Source organism: Micropterus salmoides, unplaced genomic scaffold, assembly GCF_014851395.1.
Source record: "Micropterus salmoides isolate LMB-PRFRI ecotype aquatic unplaced genomic scaffold, ASM1485139v1 Ms_hic_scaffold_7, whole genome shotgun sequence".
Taxonomy (NCBI): Eukaryota; Metazoa; Chordata; class Actinopteri; order Centrarchiformes; family Centrarchidae; genus Micropterus; species Micropterus salmoides.
The window spans coordinates 25,810,093-25,823,106 of NW_024044459.1; the positions used below are offsets into that span (position 1 = coordinate 25,810,093).

Below are 13,014 nucleotides of genomic sequence, written 5' to 3' on the forward strand. Positions count from 1 at the left end.
TTATTTTGGAGAGTTTGTTGTTATTCTGTAGCAAGAAAATGTAAGATTTACCAAACATTGTGGAAGGTAAACAAAATCTAACGTATTTATGATTTAACTGCTGGTTGCTCGTTATAACCGTTGTACATACATTCAGTAGTTGTAAATCCGATGGGTAACGTTAGTTTGGTGTGAATGTTTTGAGCACATGCATACAGGACTTTCCTGTCTTTCAGCTGCGAGTTAACACCTTGGTCTAACATGCTTTAGTTGTTAGATACAATGTCAATCAATATGACATGTCATTCTTCCATACCAAGGAAGTCAATACCTCGTCTGCCAAACACAGAAATTTTATTTGAGTTTGGTTTGGACTGAAATATGCCTAGGAATGTATTAATTGTAGGTGTTTGCTTCTCAACAATGTGAGAGTAACCACGTCATGACTCATAGCCACACCCATTTGTGGCTAGGTTAACTGTATCATGGCTGCAATTTCAGCAAACTGTCTTCTCTATCAGGAGCCAACAATGTAACATAGATAATGCACTCATCACACTTTCACCTTGGATCTGACGCTCATGCCCCCCCTCCTCCCAACTCCCCCCCTTTTACCGTACAAGCTGTTAATGTTTGCACAACATATCCGATTTTTTAGGCACATGTAAATAATTAACTGCCATATTGCACATAGTCTTTATTCTTCTTCTACCACTATATATTTTGTCAATTTCACATTTATTTATATATATGTCTGTTGTTATGCACCAAAGCAAATTATTTGTATGTGTAAAAGCTGCTTGGCAATAAAGCTGATTCTAATTCTGATTACAGGAATATGTGTGGTGTGAAATCTTGAACCACTTGCATAAACAGCTTCACTTAATTAACTATAACATTTGCAACATGAAAAAAGACAAAAGCAGTGAGGTCTGAATGGGGTCAGAGCTATACAAAACACACTTAATTACCACCTCTCCTCCAGGGTTTATGGAGGGGGGAGTGACACATGCCATAGGAGGGACGAGTGAGTAAAGCTAAATTGCAAAGACACACCCAGTCCAACAAAAGTGTGAGATACATGCAGAGTAGTAAGCCTGTGTGAGCAGTCAGAGGGTGTGGCTTTTTTTACTCAGGGAGAGCAGATAAGCTGAGTTTGCTTTGTAGAGAGAGGCAGGAGTCACTCTCCTGAACAGCCAGCGGTTTCCTTTAACTCTGCCAGGCTCACAAACAGTCCAGCTGCACATTTCCACTCACTCTCCCCCTCTCGTGGGCATTCTTCCAGCAGTCTGAAGCAAGACTTTAAGGGGAAGCAAAGCACAGAGGAGAAAAGACACAAGAGGACAGCTCAAGAAAAAACGTCGACACACAGCAATGAAGGACAAAGTGAAGAGAGGAGGAGGAAGAAGTCAGGCCAAGGCTGGTGAGAAATACCTGTGTTGTGTTTGTCTTTTCTGCTCCTCTATCCCTGTCTGTATTGTGCATTTTCTTCTTCCTTCTTTTTTTTGTCTGGTGCCTCCCTCCGTAGAGAATGTGAGGTGGGTGGGAGATTTAGCACTGCACTGCTGCTCTGAACATGGCTGGTGCTCTTCTCTGCTTTCACCAACTTTTTGACCATTTGGACAGTCTGCTTCACACTTTTAACTTTTATGGTATATGTATTCACATGCTGAAATCAATCTGAAATCCCCAAAACTACTGTAAACTCTCAGGACAAAGAGTTGATTTTACTTAAATCTCTATACACCAATCATCTTACTGTTCATCCAAAATCAAAAACATCCTACCTATTGTTTAAGTTCCGAACCACGTTATCTACCCAACAATTGTTTCTCCTTTTTCCACACTCTCAAGTGGGCCTCTTGACTTACTTTAACCTTTGCCACTCCCCTTTCACAAGACAGAATGATTGAATCGAAGAAGAGTGTGTGTTAGCCTGTCTTCAGACGAGATTGCCATAAGGTGCATAGCATTAAAATGAACAGGTTATATAATTTTGAGGAACTCATTTGAATGTGTTGAAAGTAATCTTTTTGTAGTAATATTATATGACATTTAGGGAAGGAGTTATGGCTGCTCGTGTAGTTTATAGTATAAGTGCCAAAATAAACTTGTCAAGACTGGAAACAACGATGTTTTGTAGTAGTAAGACCGCAGCTCCAACCGAAAAGTCGCTGATGGCTCCATGCCTGCAGAGAGGAGGCACCTACTTCCATCCAATCGCAAACAGAGAAGCAATTTTTTGGGTACTTTCCAGTGGTAAAGTAGTCCCAGATTGACAGCAAGAACTGGGGATTTACTTTAAACTATACTACAGTCTTCAGAGATGAGTGCAAAAGGAATGGATGGCTTTGCTGTGTACATGTCAAAGGTGTACAAAGTGCACAAGCATCCATGCATACAAGCACACCCTGCTGCCAAGCCATAGGTTTGTTAGTTTATGTGCTTTAGCGTTTTGCTGTCTCCACATGCCAGTGTTGGGTGTGGTTGTCCCTTCACCCTGAGATGACATGAAGACCAGTAGGCAAATTCAACGGGTTTAGTCGTACTGCAGGTTGAGAAACGCGCTGGATCCTGCTCTCCCTCTAGTTCGGCGAGTGTGTGTAAAAAGGCAGACACACCCAACTTTCCATTTCTTTGGCATTTTCCTGAATAAATTCACCCCCAGGCACTCTGACACACACAGCCGCTTCAGTCCAGCTCATGACCGTTTTAGGGAAGATTAGTGTTCTTGTTTGATTCTGCAGCGAAGGGCAGATGATGGAATCTGAACATAATAAGTCATGATTATAATTCATTCCTTTTTTCATTCAGCTATTCATGCATTCTCTGTAACAGTCTTTTCAGGGTCATAGTGAGCTGGAAACAATCCCAGCATGTAATGAGCGGAAGGCAGGGAAATGACTGAAACTATTTGCTCGTCTAGTGCAGGGCTCTGTTATTATCCTCACTTAGTTTTGTGATTTCTTCTCCAAACAGATTTAGTCAACCTGGTTGCTGGTGTAAAGGATGCCATTGGTATTAAGCAAGATGAGGACACATCGTTCCCTGTGAAGATCCAGGGGGCAGGAGTAGAGCCATTTGAGCTGCAGGTATAAAACCAGACTCTCTACTCACTCTTATTCTCTCTTCTGGTAATAATAAGATTTCACAAGTAATGGAAACCAACAGTGATAGCTGAGACCACATACTGATAACAATTCATCATCTTAATCTAGTGTTTATCTGTAATTGTAACCTTACATTGCATGTATCAGTATATGTGTATACAGACATGCAGTACATACATGTATATGTATGTCTTTGTAGGTTCGCGGATTTTGGCTTGTCCAAGATGCAGTAATGACACTGCTTTCGAGGGATGAGGTGTGTCCACGTTCCAACCTGTCACTGGCACTCGCTGGTACGAATTTGGACCCCCATGCAGAACTGCAAAGCCTCAAGGGGCTTAAACCAGGAGCCATTCTTCGCCTTGTGGAAGGTAGCATTATTTTAGTTCAGATTTATTTACAATCTACATTTGTAGCTTAAGTTTTATTAATAGATGAATTGTCAGAATAAATGAATTGGCCTTTGGGTTCATGCTTGTCTTTTATAACTCAGATAATGTATTGAATATTCTTTCAAAGATTTTAATAGCATACCTATGTACTCTGTGATCTAATCTTACTAATGATGATTCAGATTATACATCATTAAGCAGTTGTCTGGCCTCTCACATGTCCATTTATGTGTCTACATATCTAGGGGTGGTTGTTGCTATAATAGGTAATTATAGAATATCAGAATAATCCAATTCACATTTTCGTCACACCTGTCAGCCTTTCCCTTTCACACACACACAAACTCAATTAAACTTCTCTCAGCTCTATGTAAATAGCTTACTCACCTTTTCTGAGTCATCATAACAAGGATTATAGTTAAAGATTTTACAACTGCGTGCCAACCAATTAGTATGTCTCAAACAGTCAGCTGTTGACATACTGAAACAACCTACAGCCCATCTGTTATTTTGTACAGTATGTACCCAGTCAGATTTGTGTCTGAGCACTGATTCATTAATACTCAGTGGGCCCAATTTACTAACATCCAGAATAAAGGGAATATTATTGTATTTCAATACATTGGATATAGAATAATATAATATTGTTAATTTCTCTATGTTTTCTTTCATTACGGCTGTGTCTCCTTCTGGCAACAATAACAGCAGCCATCTCTGCGCAACACTTGGCGGTTTGCACCTTCCTTTCAAATGTATTAAACACAGATGCTGTTGCACCCACATAAAATTGCGTTTAGGCTTGGTAGATCACATTGAGTGTAGTAAATAAATGTATTTGCATGTTACATTGCTCCCATTACTTTGCACAATAAAATGAAACGCCCCAAATTGCATATTCGTTAAGGCAAAAGTAGGACCTATCTTTTACTTTGGAAAGACATCATTCTGCGTGCATACCATTAGTTGATCAGCTAATGTGTTAATTTGCTGGTGATTCACACGTTTTTACTCACGCAAACCTTTAGTAAATCAGGAGCTGTGTGTTATTAGACTTAAAAATACAACTTTGAACATAAATATAAACACTCCAATAAAACATCTTAGAGTCTTTGTCCTGTGCATTCAGGCTAAGAGTTCTCAAGAGAGTTGTTATTCACAGTTTCATAAAGGTCTTTGTAACGCTGTGTGTCTGTCCAGAACCCTACACCGCCCGCTCTGCGAGGGTCCATCTGGCTCGTGTGCTGGAGCTGCTGAGAGCGTCAGGACCTCAGGATGCACTGAGAGAAGGACGCTCGCCAAGCGTACTGGAGACACTCACACATACACTAACCGCAGGTACACACACATACCGTGCACTTAAACAAAAGGATAATACAAAGATTCAAAATCATGCTCACACTGAGATCTCCTTTTATTACTTGTGCAGACCCAAGCCCACCGAATGGAAAGAGCCTGAAACGTTCTTTAAGCAACACAAAAACAGAAACAACCACCCAGGATGGAGCTCTTCCTGAGTACATCCTCCCTGGTTCCTCAGAGAGACCAGTTATGGCCCTACTACCACAGAGCTCCCAACAACAGGTACGTAATTACCTGGAATCTTGTTTTACACTGGCCAGCCATGTACACAGACACAATGACTCTTTGTGACGTTATATTTGTTTTATCAGGCCCCCAGCTATCTGAGGGACCTGTCTCTCAGCTGCTGGAACCCGCCTCCAGGACACAGGAAGCTGCAGGGAGACTTCCTGTACATCACCGTGGTGACTATGGAGGGACGACGGTGTGACATCACGTCCTGTCCAAAAGGTTTCTTTCTCAATAGGTAAAAAAGTTACTTTGTGATAGAAAGTCTGTTTATGATTGCAGTAAATTGTAGTAGAAAATGTATGAAAGGCTAACAATGTACTCAGCTGTTTTATCTCCATTCTGTCTGAGTCGCCTGCTTTATAAAATAATTGAACTTTAACTCGTTTCACTTTAATTATGAATAATTTGTTTCTCCCATCTTCTTCATCTCAGGTCTACAGAAGATGTGTTTGATCCTCGTCCTGCGCAGTCTTCCCCAATTTGTCACTGTTTGACTGACCTGCTCTGTCACATCAGCCCTGCCTTCAAACAAACCTCTTCCACTATAATCAAAAACAGGTAACATTATTACCTATTCTTAAAGTGAAGCGTGAATACTATACTGGTTGGGGCTGGGGCCTTTCTTTGTGGAGTTTGCATGTTGTCCCTGTGTCTGCGTGGGTTTCCTCCGGGTGCCCCGGCTTCCTCCCACAGTCCAAAAACATGCAGGTCAGTTGGTGACTCATTGCCTGTGAATGTGAGCGTGAATGGTCTCTATGTGTCAGCCCTGTGTTGAACTGGCGACCTGTCCAGGGTGTACCCAGTGTACTCAGCGGGGGATCAGCTCCAGCCCCCCCACGACCCCCTGAAGGATGAGTGTTTATAGACAATGGATGGATGGATGAATACTATAGTATTTTGTCCTAACAGGGGTTTTGCTGAGAGTGTATACCCCAACTTTAAATCTTTATTTTCAAAATAACTGATATTGTAAACTGCTGCGTTAAAAATGACTAAGTGAAGTGGGTTTTGGGTAATGCAGATTGTTCTCTTTCTTCCTTTAGGCCTCAGTTATCTCCAGTAGAGGTGATGCCCACTCCTTACCACACGCTGAGCTGGCTCGGGCCTCCCTGTGCCTCTCGGACCCACAAAAACACCTTCACCAGACTGGGAGTGGACGAACAGCCAGCAACACAGGTTATTTACAACTCAGTATAATTCTTCATTGCTATTCGTTGAGTGGTGTGCTGCTGGCAGTGATTTTAAGTGTAACCATGTGTTGTATGCGTAGGCTCCAGACTGGAATGAAGAGTTGCAGGCAGCCAGAGATCTTCCAATAGGCAATCTGGAGGAGAGGCTACAGAGAGACAGATCTCTGCTCCAGGTAACCAAGAAAAGCGGCAATGTAGCTCAAAACAAAAGCAGGACTCTATCACCCGTTTTCTTTCTTTGTTTAATCAACTTCCTCTCACCATCATTCATACCTGTTTCCTCAGGTAAACAGTGCGTTTGTTAGGGCTGTGATGCAGGGGACAGAGACTGTCGTAGACGGCTTTGTAGAGCCAGTGCCTGGAAACCCTGAGGACCCAGCTTTTCTGTGGGGCGGCCTGTTCATGAGCCAGGGGGCCGCAAGTGCAGTGTTTGGTGGGGAAAGGGGTCGCAGGTGAGTTCACAGACAAGATCCTACTGATGTAAAGCCATTTGCTCTTATTGTGTTATGGCTGTAGATGAATCACAAAATACACTGTGGCCTCCTGCAGGGTCCTGATTAAAAGTAGCTTTTGTTTCGCTTTTAGAATAGCATTGTTTTGGTACCGAGTATTTAGATGTTTCCTCATCTTCTACTTGCAGGGCTGCTCAGAGACTGGAACTTAAAGGAGTACAGGCCTATAGTGATATAGAGGGGCTACAGGGACTGCACACTCTACCTACAGCCATTGTAGACTACAGAGGAGTGCGTCTATCTGCTCAGGGTCTGGCCCCTGGCTTGGAAGGCTCAGAGCAGGACCAGGGAGCTGCCTCAAGGTACACCCTGTGGACCCATTATTTAACAGTCCACTGTGCTGTCACACTGGGGGGGGGGGGGGGGCTAATTAACTAGCTAATTGACTTTCTTCTTTCTTCTTATTCTGCTCTGTAGAGGCTTGCTGTACGGGGTAAATGCAGGACCCCAAGAGTCCCCCCACCGTAGACGGCTACTACAGCTCTTGGCTCACGCTGCCAAGTGTCTTTGTATCCAGAGACATGTTGTTTTGACTCCCAACAGTCACCAGGTACCCCTGTTCACCTCAGTGGACGCACAGGGTCTGTTGGGGGCTGATGGGAGGTTCTACATACTGGATGTGTTCAGGAGCTTCCCAGCTGATGCCAACTTCTGTCCAGAGGTTGAGACAGAAAGTCAGCCAGTCACTGGAGAAGAGGAGACTAATGAAAGCTGTTTAGAAGATGAAGAAACGAAGGGTTGTGCAACAGAAGGTTGGCCAGAGAATTATCACTCAGACTCTGGGCTTCCAAAGAGTTTTCCTCATGGACTCTGTAGACTGAGGCCAGAGCTGGTTCAGGCCTTTATCCAACACAAGTGAGTTCTACATGAAAGGAAACACTTTTAAACCTCAGCTTATAATGCTTTTTGCTGAAGTTGAAGTTTTGCTTTTGTGCTCCTTTTCAGACACTGCCAGTTCTCCCAGCGTGTCAGGGAGGTGTTTGGTGAGAACGGAGGCTTTGTAGAATGTGCAACAGCTTGTAAGAAGTGTTTTTGTAGATCTAATTGAATGACATCCAAAAGCTTTGTTAATACATTTGGCCATTTTATACTTGACAAATGTTTGTATTCTTGCAGGCGACTCTCGAGCCACAAATGCAGTACGGGCTGCTTGTAAAGAAGTGGGCTCAGTTAGTGACATCATCTTTGAGATGCGCTTTAACACAAGTGTCTTCTGTCCAGGTACACTGACAAACTAAACACACACACTAACAAACACAAATATTTTTCTAGAACACATTATGCAAGGCTTTTGTGCATTGTGTTCAGGAGTAACCTTCCCCCCCAGTGAAAGTACGTCAATAAAGCTGCAGGAGAGGTTACAGAGGGAAGCGGCAGCTTTCATCCTCACACATCAGATTCCAGCCTTTGTAAGTGGATCCACTGTTTACAAACTAAAATGGGCACATTTACTGCAAACATGGCACAAGCTCAGCTGTGTGTGTGTGTGTGTGTGTGTGTGTGTGTGTGTAGGTGGAGTATTGCCTACACAGTAATGAGGCACCAATGGATGGAGCTTCCCTAAAACTGGCGCTACACCAGAGAGGCATCAATCTCCGGTATCTGGGCTATGTGATCAAAACCATCAGCCAGTCAGAACACAAGGAGCGCCTGAGGCACATAATGGTTTGTCTGATTTATAAAATAATCAAACTTAACCTAGTCTTGAGGATATAATCACTCTGCTAACTGTGCTCCCTAACAACCCTCTTTCCTTCTTAACCAGAGATCGGTCATAGGTGAAATTTTCATCCGATCAGCAAGGAGAGTGTTCAACAGTTTCATTCAGGTACTTCACAGTATTCTGTAATGAACTTTCCTATTCATTCTTGTGTTTGCACACCTCAGTGTTAAGTGATTAAATAGCAGCAGGTGTGGGTCCTTGCACCCCAGAAAGAATGAACTGCAGCCTCCGGGTTATGTCTTTGCAGGGTGTGGACGTGCCTACTCTCGCTGCAGCTGTCAGTCACTTCCTCTGCTGCCTGTTGGTTCCCCACTTCACGCCCACCGCTGTGGGGGAGGACACTAAAAAGAAGTCAAGGCGGCGCGGCAGAGGGGCTGGGCCCTCTGAAAGCTCGCCCTGGAGCACGCTCACAGGGGCTGAGTTGTGGAACCTGGTCTGCCAGGATGCTGTTGAAACATATAACATCTCTGACAGCCTCGGGTAAGGACTGCTCTCATTTCATGATTGCTAGTTATGGCTCAGAGGTCATTTTGGAATAACTGAGAGTTTTCTTTGTAACAGCTCTGGTCTGAACCACATGGTGGAGCACTATGGCCTTCAGAGGATCTCTTTGCTTAGAGAGTTCTGTTTAAAGACTGGAGTACAGGTAACAGACAAATAGAGATTCGTTGTGTTATTAGCCTTCAAATATAGTCACTAAATTAACTGAAAAACATATACAGCATATTAGTAATGGTTTAAAATAGTTGCAATTGCAAAATTAGGTGCCAGATAAAAAAAGATGCTTTGTAATAACAGGAAAAGTATTTTGTTAATTCTGTGTCTACGCTAGTTGAGATTGAGAGACTACTTACTCGACAACCAAAATAAAGCTCCCATTGGTCCAGACGACGTCCTCAACATCTTCCCTCTCGTCAAGTACATTCACATGCCAACTGTGGATGCTTCAAAAGCATATCATGCTGCACAGAACTCCCTCCAGAAAGGTGGGCCAATAAAGCAGTAAATAATAATAATAATAGTAATAAAAGTAAATTCTGTGCGAAACTATCGTGTATTTTCCAACTGCAGGCCTGCTGGACCAGGCCCACGAGCACCTGAAAGAAGCGGCCTACTTGTTTGGCAGGGTGTGTGATGACTTACACCCCGAGGCCTGTTATTGCCACAACCTGTTGGCCAAGGTGGCCTTCCTGCAGGGGAAGGCAGCTGAGGTACACTTACTGCTCCACAACTGTTTACAGCTACCTTAACACATTTTGCACCGGTAGAGAGTAACCAAATACATTTCCTCTAGTACTGTACAGAACCCCATATTGAGGTACTTTATAACTTGTCCACTGCATTTAAAAGGGAAGTATTGTACTTTTTACTCTGCTACTTATTTCCGACAGCTTAGTTACAAGTTACTTTGCAGATTTTACAAACAAAACAATTCAATTTCAACTGCCATAACATGTTGAAAGGGGCTGTATTATGAGTGTTTACTTTTCATACTTGTATTATATTTTAATAATATTTCTGAACTAGAAACTATTTTGAAGTAGTGAAAGTACGTCTTCCACTATTCTACTTTGTGTATCAGAGTGTACTGTAACACGCTGGAAAAGGCTAAAGTGTTTCAGGAGGTACTGAAGGAATTGTAACTTTTAATGTGCATGAAGCTGGCCATTAATTCTTGTCATCACTGTGACTTCCTCTGTTCTCAAGGCTCGCAGTGTCCAGCAGAAAGCAGTGGTCATCAGTGAGAGAGTGCTTGGCTTTGACAATCCAAACACTATTCAGCAATATGTGAGTGTAGCTACACATTTGTAATTTTTTCATTACTAAGTTGGACGTACCTCTACTGGCAATGGAACCTCGGATCACTGTAGAGATATGAACTGTATCCCTGGATCCATACACATTTGTATCTATTTATTTTTTTAGCAAGTATGCACTGTGTCGTGTGTAGGGATGATTATTAAAATGATGTTGTTATATCTAGGCTCTCTTGGGTGTGTATGTGTTTGCTGGAGGGGAGACTGCCCTGGCCCAGAAGTGTTTCCTCAGAGCTCGTCTGCTAATGCTAACAGTCCACGGAGAGGACCATCCCTACACCGCAACATTGGATGTAGGTTACAACACCTTGGTGTTCACCCCAAGCACAAAAGCCTTTTCACAATATCTTTATAACAAATATTTACTTTTTGACACTGACAATCCTCTCATTGCTCTCCTGTAGAGCTGCCTTGGTCTGGTGCTGACAGGAGATCAGAGAGGGCAGTTCTTAAAGAATGCCCTAAGACTCAACACTTCCTTCTTTGGCCCCACGGATCTGCACACTGCTCTCAAGTAAGATGCCCTCTATAGCTTGCTATCATCAATTGTATAAAAAGTAAATCTATTTTTTCCCCTTTTCTAACATCACCACCATTTCTCAACCTGGTTTCTCATCTGTGCAGTCAGCACCTGTTGGCCCAGTGGATGTGCAGCAAGGGCGACTACCGAAGTGCTATGACCCACGAGAAAGAGGCCCTCACTGCTTTTACCTCCTTGGTCAGTATCTCTGCAGAGAAACAGCCAGAGCCAGATAAGTGGATTGGTCATGTGTGTCATCTCATGGTTATTTTCTCCCTCAGTTTGGAGAGGATCACTCTCAGACACGCTGCAGCAAAGACTTTCTGTGCACCATCACCCAGCAAGCAGTGAAGGTGGAGCGCTCTCTCAGACAGACTGGAGCTGAATGCACAGAGCAAACAGTGGAGGTATGTGCGGGAGCTCATGTGGTTTCTGATACCATTAAACTCCATGAATCTTACAAAGAAAAAGCGTGTTTATTAATCACCCCGTCCTCTCTGCCATCAGTGTCTAACTGCCTCGCATGAGACTGTGCTGGAGCAAATGGTTCTGGTGACAGGGATCAGGAGGATTACACAAAGGTAAATATTCACTGTCATGACATGACAATGTGTCATGTCATATGCCTAACAAATGTCATTTCTGAAGCTGAGACGGATATCAAAATCTTAAACACATTCTTGATAACTTAGATTTGTTTATTTAAAGAATTGGTACCAAGATGTTAGTGATACTGTTTGACACACATTTTGGCATTTATTTACCGTAATGTTACTTATCATCCAAAAATACTACTGCATCTCTGATGAGCAAAATCGGACAATATTTATCAGTCTAGCTCTGAAAGTACCATAAATTCCCCCAAATAATGATACTATAGGCGATATAACACTCTAAAATGGGACATTATGTTTGGTTCTCCAGGATGTCTTCTTGTGATTCTTCTCCAAGGTGAAAACTATCAAAAAAAGCAAATAGTAAAAAATAATTTGATCTTTAAAGCAGTCAGTGATGTAAATCTCTACCACCTATTACTGCTGTTACAAAATCGTAAGAAAAAGGTTTAAAATGAAGCTCAGGTACTAATAACTATAATAAATCTCAGATCACCTTTTTACACACAACTGGCTCCAGCAGCATGCATGCACATTTGAATAATTGTTCTGTTAGGTAGGAATCCACTCATGTTTTCATTGTGTTTTCATAGTGACAGGCTCCAGGAGTATAAGAAGAAACACCTTGAACTAAAGGCAGCGGTGGCTAAAGAACTGGGATTCAATATAACTAGCGAGTTCGTCGCCTCCAAGACTGTGAACGGGGGACAGAATAGCTCAGATCAAGACGCAGGATGCGGGAAGGAAGCTGAGGATGAAGGAAGCCCAGCAGTGGAGAATGCCAGCGAGAGCCAACAGGAGCAGCTGGGGGAAGAGAGTGCTGCCATAGTTTCAGCTAATGGTCATGTGGTGGAGCCGGTAGAACATAACCAGCATGAGGAGAAAACGGATGTAGATGAGGGAGACAGTGAGGACGGTGACCGAACAGCTTCAGATGCTGAGGTAAAGATAGTGAACGGAGAGTCAGAGGTCAGAGAGAACAGCACAGCCAATGGGGAGATAAAAGGTGATGTAACAGCTGATGAGACGAAGTCAGAGTCAAATGGGGTTAAAGGTGAAATAAATGGTGCATTGGACATTGCTGCCAGCCCACCAGTCCTTAAGAGTAAAGGAACCTGGGCTGATGTTGTCTCAAAAACTGCCATGGCCAATGGAACAGGACACAAAGACACAGTAGCAGTCAATGGAGTCGCACATAGTGTCACTGCTAATGGAGTAGCTGAAAAGTAAAAATGTATTAAAGAGGAAAAACAGCGTTGTAGTCTAGTATTTCCAAGCCACTGCTGTAAATTAATCCTCTCCCAGGATCCTAGATGTAATTAGATCCAGTGAACATGAAGCAGAGCATAAGATGACAGAGTCAGATGAGCATTACTGTGTGTTAGAGATGTTATTGCTGGTGCTGGGGGAGGGTTGTACTGTAATAGAGTGCTGTTGTGTTTTTTTTTTCTTCCAATAAAAGGTTTTTACTCTGGTTTACCAGTGATCTTGGTTTTGCATTGGTACATACAACATATACACGCTTGCTAAAATGATGTGAAGGTGTGATTCTATTGATCAACAACTC

General features: G+C 42.9%; 1 protein-coding gene across 2 annotated transcripts; it reads left to right on the forward strand.

The window, feature by feature from the left end:
* The first annotated feature begins 48 nt into the window (after window positions 1–48).
* On the forward strand, window positions 49–12,919 carry si:ch211-166a6.5 (clustered mitochondria protein homolog). 2 transcript variants are annotated; one of them, XM_038702720.1, is made up of 29 exons: window positions 49–66; window positions 1,265–1,402; window positions 2,959–3,071; window positions 3,289–3,460; window positions 4,679–4,816; window positions 4,908–5,062; window positions 5,152–5,306; window positions 5,504–5,629; window positions 6,115–6,247; window positions 6,342–6,434; window positions 6,547–6,713; window positions 6,902–7,075; window positions 7,191–7,628; window positions 7,719–7,792; window positions 7,890–7,994; window positions 8,082–8,182; window positions 8,286–8,438; window positions 8,539–8,601; window positions 8,744–8,976; window positions 9,058–9,142; window positions 9,329–9,482; window positions 9,568–9,707; window positions 10,204–10,284; window positions 10,481–10,606; window positions 10,718–10,827; window positions 10,938–11,031; window positions 11,115–11,240; window positions 11,341–11,414; window positions 12,041–12,919. In XM_038702720.1, the coding sequence occupies exons 2-29, from the start codon at window positions 1,354–1,356 to the stop codon at window positions 12,675–12,677; spliced, it is 4,269 nt and encodes a 1,422-aa protein (XP_038558648.1). In that variant the 5' UTR covers window positions 49–66; window positions 1,265–1,353; the 3' UTR covers window positions 12,678–12,919. The 2 variants fall into 2 exon arrangements, with proteins under 2 accessions (XP_038558648.1, XP_038558646.1); XM_038702718.1 differs by lacking the exon at window positions 49–66 and having other exon boundaries at window positions 1,134–1,402.
* The last annotated feature ends 95 nt before the right edge of the window (window positions 12,920–13,014 follow it).

Bases quoted from the DNA above. Each gene is read 5' to 3' on its own strand.
- si:ch211-166a6.5 (XM_038702720.1), top strand. From the start codon at position 1,354: ATGAAGGACAAAGTGAAGAGAGGAGGAGGAAGAAGTCAGGCCAAGGCT. The intron at 8,602-8,743 runs GTACTTCACAGT...ATGTCTTTGCAG, and splicing joins TGTTCAACAGTTTCATTCAG to GGTGTGGACGTGCCTACTCT. The intron at 11,415-12,040 runs GTAAATATTCAC...GTGTTTTCATAG, and splicing joins ATCAGGAGGATTACACAAAG to TGACAGGCTCCAGGAGTATA.